At 42.8% G+C, this 19,388-nt stretch overlaps 1 protein-coding gene across 6 annotated transcripts in view; it reads right to left on the minus strand.

The window, feature by feature from the left end:
- Positions 1 to 19,388, minus strand: part of MYOF (myoferlin) — a 278,968-nt gene that overhangs the window by 240,428 nt on the left and 19,152 nt on the right. For 5 of the 6 annotated variants that reach the window (XM_030203030.1, XM_030203027.1, XM_030203029.1 and 2 more), the window contains exons 2-3: positions 10,414 to 10,469; positions 4,051 to 4,142 (exon numbers count right to left, since the gene is read on the minus strand). In XM_030203030.1, the coding sequence (XP_030058890.1) occupies positions 4,051 to 4,142; positions 10,414 to 10,469 (148 nt within the window). Of the gene's footprint in view, positions 1 to 4,050; positions 4,143 to 8,870; positions 8,918 to 10,413; positions 10,470 to 19,388 lie in introns of those variants that run through there. The other variant, XM_030203031.1, reaches the window with a different exon arrangement.

Here is a 19,388-nt window from a genome sequence, read left to right on the forward strand (position 1 = left end):
AGCCGAAGAACAACAGATTACTGACTGTGGGAAGGCCTACAAAAGTACTGTTAGATACACTCTAGCCCTGCCCCTTCCCCTCATATAAACTCAGTTGCTCATAGCACACAACTGTAGAATGCATTACCAAAAGCTTTGAAAACGACGTACAACCACCTAAACTTCCGGAAAACACTAAAAACTAACTTGTTTAAAAAGGCATACCCTACCGATCCAACTTAAATGCCTGATCTTGGCAACACAACAATACTAAAGTACGTAATGGACATAACACAACTCTCCCGCTGTTCGATTCCCTAAGGTGGCCGTGCCACATGAACTTTATCTTACCACAACATCGCTTTATATTTGTTAACACCGGAGTTTGCAAACGCCTCTCCAGTACTATGTAAGCCACATTGAGCCTGTAAATAGGTGGGGAAATGTGGGATACAAATGTAATAAATAAATATGGTAAAACAATGTTTATCCTCATCCTCAGCAAAAGGAATAATGAGCACATTCCAAGGGTGTTTTTTTTTTTTTAATTCTCTGTGGCTCACGCACTGTAAATGAGTTGCGTGAACCAGAGAGAATAAAAAGCTATCCACATGGCCAACATCCAGACCTATTTATCATGTAAAAACAACAGAAACTGGAGGCACCTTACGGACCAAACTTCTTCATGTTCAGTCCTTAAAGGCTGCAAACAGATCAGATATTCAGGATTTCCCCAATGAATAAGCACGTATGAGATTTACATGTTTACTACCTCCACTATATGCAAATCTCCGATACGCATATTAGAAATGTCCTGAAAAACTGGCCCATTTGCAGCCCTCCAGGACTGAACCCAGACAAGCCTATTATAGCCTGATCTACTTAAGAAATTAATTTTCTTTTTTATTGAAATTTTTTAAAGTAAACACATCCAATAAGGCATCTTATACAGCTCTAAATGAAGCATTGTAACCCTCAACCATCCACCCAACCCCCCCCTCCATAGTACGAAAGATGATATGCATATGTCCTCTGTTGGTCCACTTCTCGCGCATGCTCAGTTTAATTAAAATGACCAGCGGGGGTTGGGGACCCCCACCAGCCAAACCGGGGTCCCCAAAGTCAATTTGGGGGAGCCCAGGCCCCTGTGCCCCCAGTAGCTACGCTACTGGTATTCACCAGCCTCTATGATAGTCTCAGATGTTATAGCCAGGTCCATTAGAGCAGTATGCAGGTTCCTGGAGTAGTGTAATGGTGGGTGCAGTGCACTGCTAACAGGTGGACCCAGGCCCATAACTCCCTCTACCAGTTACACTTGTACCAAAACTCGCCAGAAATCCCCCTTCATCCATAAGGGCTATTGTAGTGGTGTACAGTTGAGGATAGTGGGTTTTTGGGTAGGTTTTGGAGGGCTTAGCAGACAAGATAAAGGAGCAACAGTGAGATGTGTACCAGAGAGCATTTATATGAAATCCACAGCAGTGTCCCCCTAGCTCTCCTGGGATGTCTTGGGGATCAGCCTGCTAAAAATGCTGGCCCCTCCTACATCCCAATGACTTGATTTTCTACATTTTTCACTTGTACTTTATTTTTTCAGGCCATTAAAAAAATGCACAGAGCACAAAACCTTGTTAGAAACAGTATTTAAAAAAAAACAGACATTTTGTGGTTTTGAAAGCGGCCATATTTCCTATTCAGATTTGGGATATTTAGCACAAAATGCCCAAAGTCTGACTTGGACGTCATATCGAAAACGCCCCTCCACGTCTCTAAATGCTGCCATCTCGTGCCCATAATATCCATTCAAAGAATGCAGCTAAAAAAACATTTTGCATACACTCTTGAAAAACTATTTTCAAATCAGTATTTCTTTAGGCACAAAATAGGAAACTCTTCTGAAAAGGACAGGATATATTCATAGCCAAAAGCAAACTGAGCTTTGAATAAAATGCCAACAAGCAGAGCTGCTCCTGAAGTAGCTCTTTGGCACAACATAGTGATAGAGAAAAGCACAAGTGCTGAAGGTCACATCTAGAGCCCCTGGATATCCCACAGTTCCACAACATGGGCTGCAAAATCTGCTCATTCCTGTGGAATTCCCCATTACCCACAGAAGAACAGCAAAAAAAAACAGAGCAGGGGCCCTCATTTTTCTCCTTCCTCCCACTCTGATCCCAGCTTGTGGGAAGAGGATGACAACAACAGCTTAACGTCTCAAGCCTCTACCTCCGCTGGCACATCTAAATCATCACATTTTGAGCCACCCGGCACAGTGTCCCTGGATGGCAGAAAAAAAGGCAGCAGCCTGTGGCACCGCATCAACGTAGTCCTCTTCCTGCCGCAAAATCTGGATAGAAGACTTTGCAAGAGGAGGCAAGACAAGGCAAGAGAGAGATAACGAAGAGATTGGGGACAATCCGAGATGAATGTGGGGATCATTCCTTTCTTTTCCGATACCAACCTACATCCCTTCTCCTCCATCCCTCTGGCTCCTCCTACCTCAGTTCTTCCTCTCCCTCCTGATCCTGTCTCCTATTCTCACCCCTATATCTTCCCCTCCCCCAAAAAAGACCAAATTAAATTAACTGAGAAAACCAGCAACAGAAAATGACAATTATATATAAATATTTGTTACTATATATAGATATATTGTCAGCCGCTCCTCCCGGCCGCGTAATTGTCTCTCTCACTTATCCGTGCTGTCCGCTTCCGACTCCACACTCGTCTGTGCAGTTCGCTCTCACTGCCACACAGTTCCGCTAGCAAGGCAGTGCAACACAGTTCAGCTTGCCAGTCTTTTAAACAAAGTTCAGCTAGTCAGACTTTAAACACAGTTCTGCTAGCCAGGCTTCAAACACAGTTCGGCTAGCCCGGCCTTCCAACAAAGTTCAGCTAGTCAGACTTTAAACACAGTTCTGCTAGCCAGGCTTCAAACACAGTTCGGCTAGCCCGGCCTTCCAACAAAGTTCAGCTAGTCAGGCTTTAAACACAGTTCTGCTAGCCAGGCTTCAAACACAGTTCGGCTAGCCCGGCCTTTCAACAAAGTTCAGCTAGTCAGACTTTAAACACAGTTCTGCTAGCCAGGCTTCAAACACAGTTCAGCTAGCCCGGCCTTCCAACAAAGTTCAGCTAGTCAGGCTTTAAACACAGTTCTGCTAGCCAGGCTTCAAACACAGTTCGGCTAGCCAGGCTTTCCCACCCCGCCCTCTTCAGCAAGGCCTCAAAAAACAGTTCAACTTAGCTAGGCTTTTTACCCAGCACAGCTTAGCCAGGCTTTTAAAGATCCACCACCCTCACTTGTCAACACTTTACCTCTTGACAACCACCCGCCGGATCTCTCCTGACTATTATTCTTTTCTGATACTTTTGGGCTCCTCTAGAAGTCACTCTTCTTCTCCAGCCACTTCCTCTCCCACCTCCATTTCCTCTTCTCCACCCCCTCCCTCAGGTGTTCCACCCTCTCCTCAGCTGATTCCATCTCCCAATCAGCCCCCTCTCCTTTCCTCTCCTGTGGCTCAGGTACTCGTTTGTCCTCCTACTACTACTTAGCATTTCTCCTATTCTTCCAGGCAGTCTGAAATCTGTGTTCTCTACGCTCCTGCCTCCTCCCCTCCCGCAATGCATTCTGTGATCTGTAGTTTTTCCACTCTGGCTTTTCTCTCTTCCCCCCTGCAATCTGGGCTCTGTGGCTTCTCTGATTCTCACAATATAGATACACACACACACACATATACACATGCACAAATGCATCACATAGTTCCTGCAATATTTCAGAAACTTTGCCACAGAATTTTTCAGCTCTTACATTACCTAGCCTTCAGTTGCCCCAGGAAATTCAGGCAACATCACCTGATTTAGATTTGAGATTCAGTCCTATTATGCATTTGCAAAATTAACTCATTTGAAGACTCTACCACCCCCCCCCCCCCAAATCAGATCCACAGCCATTTCACAAAGCATCAACGCAGATTTGCATTTTGGTCTAAAATAAATTTCCTGTGCAGTTTGCTAGACATTGCATCACACATTATTTTAATGTAGCATCCATTTAAAAACCATAGGAAAACATACTTGTCTTTTCCAATTGTTTCAAAATCTTTTACAACAACATCCAGGGATGAAGAGTAATCCAGGGGTATCCCTTTTAAATCAAATTCAAGGACCTAGAGATGGAAATAAATAAATAAATATAAATATACTGTAAGAAAAAGCTAATAGTACTAATTAAACAATAATGCATTTGCAAGCCTTCTGATACACATCACTAAGAGACATGCATTTAATTCAATGAGGTAAGACAGATCCGAAGCTGAACTTAGTAGCCTAGTAGTTATAGCACCGGGCTAGCAATGAAGGAAGCCTGGTTCAAATCCCATTGTTGGCCCAGGGGTACTCAAAGGGGTCCACAGGCCAGTCGGGTTTTCAGGATATCCCTAACACACAAGAGAAATTTACATATAATGGAGGTGACAAGCATACACATGTCTCTCATGTACATTCATTAGGTATATCCCGAAAACCCGACTGGCCTGTGGACTCCTAGGACAGGTTTGAGTACCCCTGCTCTACTGCCTCAGATAACTTAGCGTCTCCAGTTTGGCGCACCAAAGCCACATGCTTAGTGCTAATTCTATAACAGTGCCTATGCACTAAGACGCCGTTATGGAATGTTAAGAGTCAACCCAAAGTCGTGTGTCTAAATTTAGACACAACCATTTATGCCAGGACAATGGTAGACGTAATAGGGCATGCCTAACTGTGCCAAACTGTGTAACTGCGTAAGTTGGAGACACCCCACACTCGTTCCATACCCTGCCCGTGTGTAAGTCCCCTTACACACACCTCGTAGAAGAACATGTGGTGCACTCACTAACACAAGGCCTGCAGAACTGCATGTGTCCACTTGAATTGCCCTTACAAACCTAGGAGTCAATATTCAAAGAGATTTAACCAGGCAGAAGAGGTTATCGTTTATTCATCTTACCATACCGTTTCAAATTCTAGTTACAAAACAAAAACGGTTTACATGGTAGTATAAAATCATGGTAAAAAACAATCATAAAAGAACTCCATCGAATAGATAGGAAAGCACACAAAAACACTCTTTCTTAAAAATAGAAAACACCAATTCATACTAATACAGTCACTCATAACAAAATACATAAAAAGTAAATAAGTATTTTTCATATTGAATATATATATATATATATTCTGCAAGTGTAAAGCTACCTATCCAATGCTGTCATTTGTCACAGATTATTTTCAAGTGTATCCTGAAACAGGTAAGTTTTCAAAAATTTTCCAATCTGAGGTGTTTTGGAAGACAGTTCCAGAGAGAAGGTGCTAAGAAAAAAAATGCTGAATTTCTAGTAGACTCCCTTCTGGCCTTCTGTGGTGATGGGATAATCAATCTATTATCTGTAAGTGAACGAAATGTACGCTTGGGTGAATAATGCAGAATAAGGTTAGATAGATACGACGGAATTAGGAGATATAATGCTTTATGAGTCAGTGTAAGGTTACTGGCCGATTAAACTGCTTCTATGAGGCTATCCGCTGGTTTTCAGTGGCTAGTGCCACTGAATATCATCAGCACTAGCCACTAAAATCATAGCTGGCGATTTTGTAGGCAGTGTGGAGACAGAGTCAGCTCTTTTGCAGTAAATGCCAATATTAACCACATAAGTTAACCGGACAAACTGGATCACATAAAAGACAGTTCTATCTTTGCCCAGTTTCACTTATGCAGTTAAGTGCTAAATAGCATACTTAACTGGATATTGGATAGCCAGCCGAACATTCCTGGATTTTCAGTGCCAGTGCCCAGACATGGTCTGGCATTCCATATCCGGGCATAAAGCCACCAGTGGCTAAAAGAAAATGCTGCCCACCGCCAGCTGAAAATCTACCTCTTAGACTGTAAGCCTTCCATGAACATGGAAGTACAACGTGTATCTGAACGTAGCTTACCTTATATGCAGTTACAGAAAAGGATGAGCTAAATCGAAATAAGTAACACAGAGCTTCTACAAAAAAAAAAAAAAAACAAACAGCTTCGCCCAAGGCTTAATTTGTAGAGAAGAACTAAGGTGCAGATGATCAGAAGCAAATGCAGGCGCTAGAGGCCAACAGCACCATACTAGCACTCGTGTTTGCTACCGCCCCATGATCAGAGCCCCCGAGCGGCTGAAACAACAAACTCGTGGGCTCTCACCACAAATAGCATGCCAATGCATGCTAAACTTATTTCTCCCTAATGCTCAGCAGGCAGCAAATCAAACACTGGTGCGCTACCCGTGGCAAACCCTATGCAAGCTCGGAGCTGGCGTTAGGGTTTCCAGAACATCAGGGAGGAATGGGGAGTCCTGTCCAGCATGCATTTACATGCTAGCAGGCCCCCCATCATCCCCCCCCCAATAAAATCAAATTCCACCCCCCCACACACACAGTAGCCCTGACCCCCACCTCAACTAGTGACAGGGGGTGGGGATTTGGGGGGGGGGGGGCACTAGGCCACCAGGGCCTTTCAGTTGTAAGGGGTCTGGGGTTCCCACAGACCTCCAGCCCCTGTGTTTGACAGGTTCAGGCTTTTGACATCCCGAACCTGGTCAAAGAAGTGCAGGAGGATTGTGCCCAAGCGCATGCTCAGGCACAATCCTCCCACACTTTTACCCTACGATCAGAGATAATAGTGTGCTTACATTTGCATGCTATTATCTCTGATCATAGGGGCAGTAAAGCCCTGAGCTGTTCCATCACTATTTTTAGAGTGCTGTTTGGAACAGCATGCGGCTTTTGATCATCTGTCCCTAAGTGGAAGGAGCAGGCAGGTGGAACAGGGGCATGAGGTGAAGGAAGGACTGATTAGGGTCTACAAAACAGATAGACTTCCTTTGGTCCAAAGTACTGCTGCCTGGGCTTACAAAGGTCATACTACACTAGGGGCTGATACTCAGATTGCGAGGAAGTAGCTGGGCTGCCTCCTGCACTGAGCCTGGATATTCAATGCCAAGCTGTTTCCAGTGACAGGCATTGAATATCCAGTTTATTTTTGGCTGGTTTGAACTTAACCAGCTAAGCAAATATTCAGCTCTGGCTGACGCAGCCAGATATGGCCACTAAATTTAGCTGGCGATGCACCAAACATCGGTGGCTAGCCAGTTATATCATGTGATATAACCGACTATCCATTAAGCCCTAACTGGAGATTTTCATCAGGAGATAGCCGGCTATCTCCCGCCGAATATTGCTGAACTAAGTACCTGAACAGATGTAAACCGCTTTGAATGTAGTTGCAAAAACCTCAGAAAGGCGGTATATCAAGTCCCATTTCCCATTTCCCTTAAATCATTTCTTTGGTTGCCTGTGGCTGAAAGATTTGATTTTAAAATGTTTGTTTTGGTATTAGGTGCATTGCATTCTGGTCCTGAATATCTTACGTGTTAAATGTTTAAGTACACAGTTGCTAGAGTTCTGCATTCCTTCAATGTCATTTGGAAGTTTCATCTCATTTTAGATTAATAAATGCCAAACTTGTAAACCTCTCTTCCTTTAAACAAGAGCCATGCAGCACTTGATTGCTTTTCAGAAGCTTGCAAAATGTACTGGTGCCATGCTTCTATTGGATATTTTGATTTATATTTATGTTATTGATTGTATACCTTAATACAGTTTAAAGTAAACTTATAAATCATGTTTTAAGATCGAGTTACTGTACTTTACTTTGATACACAAATTAATATATAACCATGCAATTTGACCACCATACTGAGCTGTTTTAGGATGGACGATAAAAATCCAAATGATAAAACAAAAAAAAACAAAAACAGGCACATAAAAACTGCATATGCAAACGTTTATCTGATCTGAACGGAAGTATTCCAAGGGCAAAGGTTTAGCACTTATGCATATAATTTTCCCTGTGTGTAAAACAAGTCGGGAAATGTATGTATACAAAATAACAGGTGTAAAATGTGTGCATGGATATTCCCTTAGAAAGCTGGTGTAACTTATAGACATATAAGAGGCTACACAAATGAGGCAGCCTCTTATAAAAACTGCTCTCTTAATTACTCAGTTGGTCCTGATTGCACAGCACAGGGTCATTCTTCCTATATTCTGTTAATTGTACAAACGCTACACAAAGATTCAAGCTTCCTCCACATTACTTATCCAAAATATTGTACAACATCATTCATCCATATTGTGCTGTGTGATCATCTAAATTGTTTTCTCATTACAAATGCAGCTGGAAACAGATTCAAATTGTTTTAAAATGTCTAACTGCAAAATTCATGAGCCAAGCACTCATCTTACTAGATGCCTATCACAGAATATGACAGCAGGAAAAAAAAAAGAAAAGAAAAAGATACGACCCATCCATTCTACCCACCTACACTACGTGCTCAGCTCAACAATCCCTAGCTCACTAAGGTGCTCATTTTCAAAGCACATAGTATGTAACTTTGTAAGTCTATGGGCTTTGAAAATGAGCTTCTAAGTCTGTCCCTGTACGCTTTATGAGAAAATAAACTGAACATTTAGTAGCCAGACTATGGCCAACTCCAACTGTTTAAACCCTTTTGAACATAGTCTCTAAGACTGGACGCCCAAAGGACTCACAAGAGATTTACTGAATAGAGAGGTGATGATCACCTCCATTTTTCCTGCTGGTCATTCTTCTCCCTATGCACCCAAACATCCTTCCGGCTTCTGCCATCGCCTATTTAGTCATCCCTCTCTAGTAGAGAAAAACCTCACTCCTTATTCTGCACTACACCCTTGGGCTTTTTGCAGCCCAAATTTATAATCATGTATACCCTGTTGCATATTTTGCTATTATTCACAAAAAGGCAAACCTTTCCCAATAAGTATTCCATAATATTACTTACAAAAACGCTGGAAAGCACCGACCGAGGACTGATCCATGCAACACACCAAACTGAAGAGAGAACTTTCCTTTCTTCAGCAAGAACTACATTTACCACTAAAATTTGTCTCCTCCCACTCAAATAGCTAAGAAAGAAAAGCATGCTCAAATATCTTTGGGCCCCACTCACGAGTCATTGAATATTCTCCTCCTGTGCTGAGCATATGACAAATGTCCTTTAGGAACAGGATCTAGAGTTAGGATTTCTTGTTTATCAAATACAGCATTGCGATTGAAATGCTGGGGACCTTTGGGAAGGTTTTAGGCACATTACAGTGAAAATAAAGTGCCAGGGGCAGCTCTTGAGTAGGTGGCACCCAACAATGATGCCCCTCACCTCAACTGGTCCTCATCCCCACTCCTTGGGTGATTAGACAGATTTGGATGTATGTGGGATCTCTGCCCCCGATTCCAGATTAGTGAGGAATGGGAAGCCAGATTCCTAGTGCTTTACTGGTGCCCTCACTCCTCCCAGTGGCGTTCCTAGCCTGGATGGCACCCGGGGCGGATCGCCGATGCGCCCCCCCCCCCCCCGCCTGTGAAATGACACCTTACTACTACTACTACTTATCACTTCTATAGCACTACAAGGCATACGCAGCGCTGTACACCATACATAAAAAGACAGCCCCTGCTCAACCTTCCCCCCCCCCCCAGTGAAATGACACCCCCCCCAGGTGCACGCCGCTGGGGGGGGGGGGTGCCGCGGCGCGCGCCTGTGGGCCTGTTCCGGGGCAGAGGGAGCTGCAGCGAACAAGCGAAGTCGGAGCCCACAGGCACGCGCCGCAGCACCCCCCAACGGCATGCACCCGGGGCGGACCACCCCCACTGCCCCGCCCCCCCCCTTGGTACACCACTGACGCCTCCCTTCCTGGTACTCCCCTGCTGGACCCGAATCACACAGTTTCAGGCTGTACAGCTCCTTCACTTTCCACTAAAAGACAGAGGAAAGCGTTCCGGAACGCCATGCTTCCTCTCCAGGTGAAGGGTGGTGGTTCCTTTCTCCAGGAAATGCTCTTTGTGTTCCCGGCAGTTCAGTGCAGACGATGGCCACCCTGGTAACAGCTCTAAAGCCAGTAGCATTATTCACAAATGCTTTGACAGGAAATACAAACCTATGAGTGGAGGAGCAGCCTAGTGGTTAATGTAGTGGACTTTGATCCTGGGAAACTGGGTTTGATTCCCACTGTAGCTCCTTGTGACTCTGGGCAAGTCACTTAGCCCTCTGTTGCCCCAGGTACAAATAAGTACCTGTATATAGTATGTAAACCCCTTTGAGTGTAGTTGCACAAACCACAGAAAGGCGGTATATCAAGTCCCATTTCTCTCCCTATGTCCCTCTCTCCTTCCCTATGTCCAGTCAGAAATTTGTGCAACAGCCATGATAAAAGTCCCAGAACACATTACGGTCCAATCACTTTACATTCTATTAATCAGATTTTAAATCAACTTTTACAGTAATTCCACATGACAACTAGAATCTGAAAGGGGAAAAAAAAAGTCACCTCATTCCACACAGGATTCAGTTCACTGTCAATTTTCTTTGTTTTCTTTTTTTCACCTGCAAGAATACAAAAATTACATGAACTGTTACTTCCTCTTTAATGCAATATTTCAGTAACAAGAAAGGAATATTAAGGGTCCATTTTACCACTGTATGGTAAGTGATAGCACAGAGCCATATTAAGGGGATTTGCAGTATTTTTGCAGCTAGCTTACAGAAACAGCTGTTTCATGTTATGAAACGCTTGACAACTAAAACTAGTGAAAATATAGAGGCACCTGCTATTGACTGAGATGTTGGCAATCTTTTTCAGCTGTAAGATTGAGAAATTAATAGCTCACTTTCCAAGGATACCGGGGTCAAGACAAACTGACAATTTTTCAGGGTCGCAATTATCTGTACTTTGGCAAGACTTTGAAATCCCTTCTGCTGAATCACTGCATGCCTTGATTTCACGTTTATCGCCCACTTATAGTTCTTTGGATCCTTTACCATCAGTATGGCTGAAAATACATACGCTAGAAATAAAAAAGTTTATGTATTCAATCATTACATTGAGTCTTTCTAAAGGGGTGGTCCCTATTGTATTGAAAGAAGCGTTAGTAAAACCTAGCTTGAATAAGCCTTCACTAGATCCTTTACTACCTAATAATTATAGACCAGTGTCTAATCTTCCATTTCTGTCTAAAATCATAGAGACAATTGTGTTTAGACAAATGCAAGCTTATGTGGACTAAAAAAATCTGTTACACCCTAGACAATCGGGTTTTAGAAAAGGACACAGTACAGAAACTATTGTGACCTCATTGTTAAGTGAAATTCATGCAAGATTAGAACAAGGCTATATTGCCCCAGTTATTTCATTAGACCTGTCTGCAGCATTTGATTTAATCAATCATCTTTTACTCTTTGATAGACTGAGTGAGATCGGTATCTCGGGGACAATCATGAAATGGTTTACATCATTTCTTAAGGATCGTTCATTTAAAGTGGTTCAACAGCAATCTTGCTCTAAGCTATATAACTTATCATGTGGGGTACCACAGGGATCAGTTCTGTCTCCATTATTGTTTAATTTATATGTCAGTCCCCTGGCACTACTCATTCAAACAATGGGTATTATAGCTCCTATTCGTATGCAGACGATTTTCTTCTTATTCATTATGTCCAGCCATCAAGTATAGATCTTACACCAATTAAAATTTGTCTGGATAAAGTGGCGGAATGGCTGACAACACATCAGTTAGTATTAAATACAGACAACAGCATCATGGATAGTAGGGCAAAGAACGATCCCATCAGTAGTGGCTGTGTTATTTGGACAAAATATCCCTACAGTTAAATCTTTTAGATATTTCGGGGTTATTATTGATTCTGCATTGACTTTTGAGGAACAAATATCCGATGTAGTGAAAAAGTCTTTTTTCCACCTAAGGAAGCTTCGGTCAATACAGTAGGGAGGGATCAGGAGGGGGAGGGAATTGGTTGGGGAAATTTCAAAGAAATTGATTTCACGTTTGTATTAGATATAATAGATGACGGTTGTATTAGCAATGTTCTCTGTTACAAACCTATGAATGTACTGTTGCTATAATACGTCAATAAACAGATTTAAAATAAGATTCTCTTAAAATATTGAGATTTGCGTATATTATCTCACGCCTAGATTACTGTAATGTTATTTATGCAGGGATTACTCAAGCCAATCTAAAAAGAATACAAAATACAGCAGCTCGCATGATTTACAGGGCTCGGAGGGATGACAGAAAAACACCTCTATTATATCAACTACATTGGCTTCCGGTGGAAGCAAGAGTAAAATTTAAAGTACTCATTCTGACTCATAAGGCTTTTCATGCATTTACTCCTAGCCAGAAGCGGAGCCAGGTTGATGGTGCGGGGGGAGCGAAAGCGGCGCAAGAGTGGACTTCTGCCGGTGCTGCCGCACATTTTCAATGCAACACATCGAGAAAAAAATAGGCACCGGAGCTGGCAGAACTCCATTTGGGGGAGCGGCCACTCCCCTGGCACCCCCCCTGGCTACGCCACTGCTCCTAGCTACCTATCAAATCTGACGATTCCCTACACTGCTATGCAGACACTTAGATCGTTAACAGGCAATAGATGTCATCCCTTCACTCGCTAAGGCTCGATGGGAATCTACACGGAAATCGGCTTTTTTCTTCCTGTCTCCTTCCCTCTGGAACGGACTTCCCAAAGAGATTAGATTAGAGAAGTCCTATATGCATTTTCGAAAACTCCTGAAAATGTTTTTCTTTATAAATTATATTGAACAGAATTTATAATGGTAGAGAAGGTATAGAAGGGTTAGGTTTAACTGTATTTTAAATTATAGATTGTATTAGGTTTGTCCTTTGTTGTCATTTCTGGCTTGCCGTGCTTTTCTGTCATGATTGGAGTTCTGTTTGTTTGTATATACGAGTTGTATTTTTTTTTTACATATGTAAACCGTTCTGTTTTGCAGTTGCAATAAGATACGGTATATAAATTGAAATAAATAAATAAAAATAAAATAAATTCAGTGCTTTTTGTGTCAAGGGTGAGTCATAGGTAGAAAGTGGGTGTGGAAGGCATTTGGAGTTAATATGCTGCACTTATGTGTTGATGCAGAATCATGTGACCACTTACCACCTTCTACATAGGAAGCGCTAAGTGCATCCATGTTAACTGGGAGCAGGTACTGCTCATTAATGTGAATGTTAATACATGACCTGCAATGGAAAATACAGGGAACACTCCTCCCCCTCCCCCCAATTAGGTGCCATGTTAGTTTTGCACATAACGCGCTTTACCATAGGAAATTAATGTGGGCAAGTGCAAAATCTAGTATTAGGGTCCCTAAACTAGAAAGCTTTCACTTTTCTGTGATAAGCTGACTAAGATCGACTATAACTACTCCAGCTCTTCCATGTTGCACCCTCTAGAAATACATTTACACAAAGTACTCCTTACACCATATACATCTTGAACTTATTTATTATATTACACGTGCCTGTTTATTACCACTAACCTCGAAAGTCACATTCTCACGTCGCAGATATAGATCTGGAGGCACCAATTTGAAATGGTTTGAAATAAGGGATTGAAACAATTGTGGATCTGCTGTTCTATATTAGAATGTGAATGTAAAAGCTAAACAGTGGATCAAATGATAATGTGATCTAGATGCTTATCATGTCACGAGTATTGTGAGCTATGTGTGAATGCGACGTGAGAATGTGAGTTTCGAGGTTAGTGGTAATAAACAGGCACGTGTAATGTAATATAATAAATAAGTTCAAGATGTATATGGTGTAAGGAGTACTTTGTGTAAATGAATTTGGAGTGTGTACTCTGGTAAGAAATTGGAAACCTCAGGTAGAAAAGAATTTTAATTGACCCTCTAGAAATAGCCAAGTCACATCTTATCCTTTTCAGCAGCTCACCATCCAAATAAGCCACTGAGACACAGAAAATTGCTGTGAGGGCAGTGTGAGGGTCTAAAGGGACAGACGCATTGTGGTATCACAGCATCTTTGTCCTGGTATCTCACCCTACGAGCAGCAGTGTCACTGACTGCTTCTGCTCACAAGATCTAATGAACCCAACCTATTAACTCTGAAATCCTGCTGTGCAGAGCACCAATAATCCTGGCAATCATTAGCCCTGGCTACTTAAGCCACAATATTAACAATCCTTAAACCTGGGCAGCAGTAGCAGAATTTTCAGGAAATCTGCTCTTTGTTTTTACAGGGTCTTATACAGTATAGACATAGTAGAAATCACTGTGTGTCTGGCCATGTCCGTTTCTCATTTTTTCAAGTGTAGCAGTGCAATAAACCACACGTAACTAGAGGAAGTTTATATAGGGAGGCTATCCTGGCAGGCCGAAGCCTGGAGCCCACTGCCGCTGATGAGGCTGCCAGGAGGAGGGGATGGCTGCATATTTCTCATCTGCCACCCAGGTCCTAAGTGACAATTTGAATCATGTACAGTGTCCCACATGGCTGAAAGTGTCAGTCAGACCCCAGGTAGCAAAGCATTGCCCCAGGTACAAATAAGTACCTGTATACAATATGTAAGCCGCATTGAGTCTGCCATGAGTGGGAAAGCACGGGGTACAAATGTAACAACAACAACAACAACATAAAAAAGCGGAGGATATACCCCAGTGCACCTCAGTTCCCCATCCTCTTCTTGCTGGTCCAATTGGTGGCAAGAGGAAATTGAGGAGGTCCGATGTGATCAGCTTAGGTAGCTATGTAAAACAAAGTAGACTGTCAGAGCGGAGACATATGAGAGAGGATGTGGAATTTTGTGACAGGTGAGAAAGGTTAGAGAAAAAGAGTGGGGATGGGGGAAACTAAAAGTCATCCTCCCTCCCTTAATCCACATTCCCTCCCCTGGATTTTTGAATCATGTCCCCAGTCTTCTAGCTCTTGTGCAAGTCACTCATTAAAATGAAGCCTTCTAGCACACAATGGATCTCAGGTACCGAGATAAAACTTATTTTCTGCTTTATAAAAATGGGAACGAGTGGCGGCAACAGTGTGTGATATGCGGAGTTTTACGCAGGACTTACTCCGCAGTAGCCCTGATCTCTGGTACCGAGATAAAGGAGAGGATCTGCATGAAACCTCAGTTCTTGAGTAGCCTAAGCAATTACAGCATGTTACCGTGTGACGTCAAAGCCAGAGTGGGAGCTGGGATGTGTGACATTAAAGACCTGGGGAGTATGACGTCAAAGAAGGGATTTTGTTTTGTAGTGGTCTCAAGTGGTTGGAGTTTGTGCTCTCTGTAGTGTCAAACGTGTGAGGGGTAATGCTGCTCATTCCTGACCTCTGTCTATTCTTTCTGAATCTTTCATCTGCTTTTGACTTTATCGATCACTCTATTCCTCGCACACTAATACTTAAATATATGCAAGATCGGGAGGAAAATTTGGGGGAGGAGGAATGGGAGGAGATCAAGGACCTTGGGAATTATAGCTGTACCACCCATCTTGTCCCCATCTATATATCTGCACTTGGCCCCTCAGCTATATAGTAAGCTGTATTGTAGAAAAGCATTAATATCATATATGTGTTATCTGTATGTTCTAATTGTGTGCTTATTAGATATTCCAGTACTATTATGCTGACAACGTACTATACCTCTGTTATTTGAATTTCAGTTCTGTTACATATATATTTTTGATCCCGTTTCACAGTTGTCCTATTATTAGGTTTCAAGTTGTCTTCATTCATTGTATTATGTTTATACTTGTTCATTTGACTATTGTTATACTGTTAACAAAATTGTAAGTTTGATGTTAAACTGTACCAGTTGTACACCGCCTTGAGTGAATCACTTCATAAAGGTGGTTAATAAATCCCAATAAAATAAAAAATGTAGCATATTTCATGTGCAATGTGCACAATGACTGCAAGTCAAGGTATCAGGTTTTTTTTTATAGCGGATGCCAAATCTAAAAAAATGCTTTTCGAGATTTGTGTACATTCCATGGAGTACATCTTTCCAATCTTCTTGTATCACAGAAAGTCTTGTACATTAATAGAAGGCAGAACCATGTTTCTCTTTCTAAGGCATTATACTTGAAAACGCAAATCCTGAAGCATAAAGGTTGTATTGTACGTATAAGAAAGCTGAATGGAATCAACGGACACTACAGAATCTCACAGGTGCAGGGGCAAGAGCAGGCCTAAACAGAGTGCTGGCATAGTGACCAGTCAAACCACATATTATTGCTACCTATACAAATAGCTTAAGCCATTTATTCAGCACCACTGAGCACCAACACTTAACCTTGTGACCATACTGGCTGAAAATTTGTTTGTTTGTTACATTTGTACCCCACATTTTCCCACCTATTTGCAGGCTCAATGTGGTTTACATGGTACCGTAGAGGCTGTTGCCAATTCGGTTGATAACAGATAGAAAGTTATGTGGTGATCATATGAAGTAGGTTGGGATCAGGTATCAAGGGGTCAAAAGAGGTAAAGATTATACATTGTCCAGTATGATCATTGGTTAAGATATGTTGCTGGGTGCTGGGATTTTATGTTGGATCATTGGGATAGGCTTTTTTGAATAGGTGAGTCTTGAGTGATTTCCTAAAGTTTAAATGGTCATGAATTGTTCTCACTGTGTTTGGGAGTCCGTTCCATAGTTGTGCGCTTAAAGTGACTTCCCAGCCCAAGAAGATGTACAAAAAAGTCATAGCTGAGGCAACGGAGGCTAAAGTGACTTGCTCATAGTCACAAGGGGGAGAAGAGAGATTTGAAACCTGACTAGTTGGTTTAACCTCTAGGCATTATCACACCTGAAGAATTGTTTACCGATACAAGCGGAAAGGGTGGGGCTGGCAAGATTCAACTTCTTCTGTATAACACATAGGGAGGCTGATACAGAACGCCTCGTGATAGAGTCAGCTCAGAGCACAGCTCTACCGCAAAACTATCACTCCAAAACTATGTGGCATGCTATAAGCAATGAGCATGCAAATTACTGCTGCGTTAAAATTGCAGAAGTAATCAACAGATCATTGCAAAATGCCATCCTTCCCGTCATCAGCTCCAATCTCCCTCCACAACCCAACGCTCTTCCCACCCGCCCTGATAATCTAGTGGCCTCCTCCCTCCCCTTCTTTCCTAAAAATTCCCTGGTAGTCTAGTGGCCTCCCTTTCCCAGTTAATTTAAGTTAGGTCGAGGAGGGTAGGTGAGTGCCATCAGACACCAGGGACATTTTTTTTAGAAGGGGGAGGGCCACTAGTCTGATTGTTTGTTTTTTTTTTAATATTGAGGAAAGGAGGGGTTAGATCAGGAGGGAGGGCAGTTGCAGAAAGCAATCTGGGGCTGTGTGTGGTCAGGATGGAGTGAAAGAGAGGGTGCCAACAGAGAGCCACTCCTCTCAAACAAAACACTTCTATGCTGCCTCAGACTTGGTATACAGTTTCTCCATGCACAATGTGTGTGTGTGTTGGGGGAGGGGGGGGAAGACACTATTTTTTTTATTTTTAATTGCACGGCTGCACAATCTATAATGACTGCTTTACCCTGCATTTTAATGAAGTTTGTGGTACGAGTTTTTGTGCAAGCTAACACCAGCATTGCTGGGTCAGTAAAACTCGTGGTAGTGCTTTCTGCATCAGACCCAGAGAGAGGTATTGCAGATTACAAGTTAGTTGGACTCAAATTAACACAAATCATTTTTAATCTAACCATCAATAGAAAGAAGTTTAAGAAACTAAATTATCAAGATGTTGCAACCACTGTTAATTCAGCAGTGAGGCATGGTTGCTTGACAGTATCACTACTAAACCAATGAGATAATATTTCTGCTCTGACCTCAGCAGTAGGCAGGAAGAACACACTTGACCATCTGGGCATTCCGTTTTTTTCTGGAAAAAGAGGGAGAAGCTGAGGAAACCTAGGAGAATATTGGGAGTGTCTATTACAATCAGCAGGAGGAAGTGGTGGAAACTACTCCCCCCCCACTATAAAATAGTGACTCATTATGGTCTTCCGTGGCCATTTTGATATTAGGGGACAGCCTTCTAGCCAAAACCTTGGCAACACAGTCTTGGAAGCAGGAGCCTACCCAGGCTAGTTAGTATACTGAAGAAGTGAAACTGAAGTACGCAGGAGTCCGAACAGTTTAAGTTTCTGCCCTATTGGATGCCAAGCGAACTGGTCTATATTTGTGCATTTCTTAATATCAAGTTGCCTCGACTATAAAAATTATGGTTCAGGAACATCACAAGACTGAATGATATTACCATGTAGAACATCTGCAGGAATGAAGGAAGCAGATTCTGTTATTGTGTCCTGGAATTCTCCAGTGGGGGGGGGGGGGGGGGGGGGTCTTTTCTTCCTTAAGTTTCCATTACTTTTAATTCTCTTAAACATATACTGCCCGATATTGAAAGCAATTTGAATATCGGGCAAGAGAGGCTTCTGCCAACTTAAATCGCTTGTAGCTATCCGCCAATATTCAGTGGCATTTAACCAGGAAATGCCACTGGATATCGGCTTTGACCAGCCATTTCCTTAGTAGGAGGTCAGGGTGGTGATGTTAGAAATTCGCCTGGTCTGAGTAAGTGACTGAACGCAGTGTCTCCATTAAAGAAGCACAGTATCCAAGTGCCACGTTGATGCCTTTGAAGTCTAGGATGGGACTGAAGGAGCCTCCCTTCTCTGACACCATGATATAGACCGAATAGCATCCTCTGCCCTGCCCCTTGGGAGGCACCATCACCAAAGCCCCCTGCTAGAGCAAATGATGGAGTGTGTTGGCCACCTCCTAGCATTCTGTGGATGTGCCACAAGGGAGGAGATCATGAAAGCCTCTGAAATGGGACAAGCCAGATCCAAAGGGCAGCCTTGACTTACCACCTCCAACACTTACTAGGTTGAGGTGATGCAGGTCCACTTATGGCAAAAGAGGGACAGTCTGCCATTCACTCAAAAAAACATGGGGCTTGGTGCAACCTCATTGCATTTTCTTGGTTATCAGAGGAACCCTGGTCACTGGACTTTCTTGGGCACCAAAAGAGACCTTGCTTGGACTATCCATGCCCCTATTGCAGGATGAGGTGCCCACCTACCTTGTCAGGAGCATCTGCCACCTTTTGAGAGGCCCTTGCCTGGGACCTTCTGACACATCTCCAGGAGATGCAACGGTCAAGCCTCCAAGTCCCTTACTAAATTTCTCTAGATCTTGTCCAAAGAGCAAGTGCCCTCTAAAGGGCAGGAAGCTCAGGTGCACCTTAGAAAAAGCATCTGCCGACCAACCACAAAAGCCACAGGCACCTCCTGGCCATGACCACAGAATGTGAAGAAATATTAACCGGTTCATATAGGAAATCCACCAAACAAAGCCCCAGAATCCAAGCATGCTACTTCCAAGGAACCAAAGAGTTGACACAGCCAATGCAGTATGGGTCAGGCCACAGAGCCACTAGAGATGGCAGCCTG

Source organism: Microcaecilia unicolor, chromosome 5, assembly GCF_901765095.1.
Source record: "Microcaecilia unicolor chromosome 5, aMicUni1.1, whole genome shotgun sequence".
Taxonomy (NCBI): Eukaryota; Metazoa; Chordata; class Amphibia; order Gymnophiona; family Siphonopidae; genus Microcaecilia; species Microcaecilia unicolor.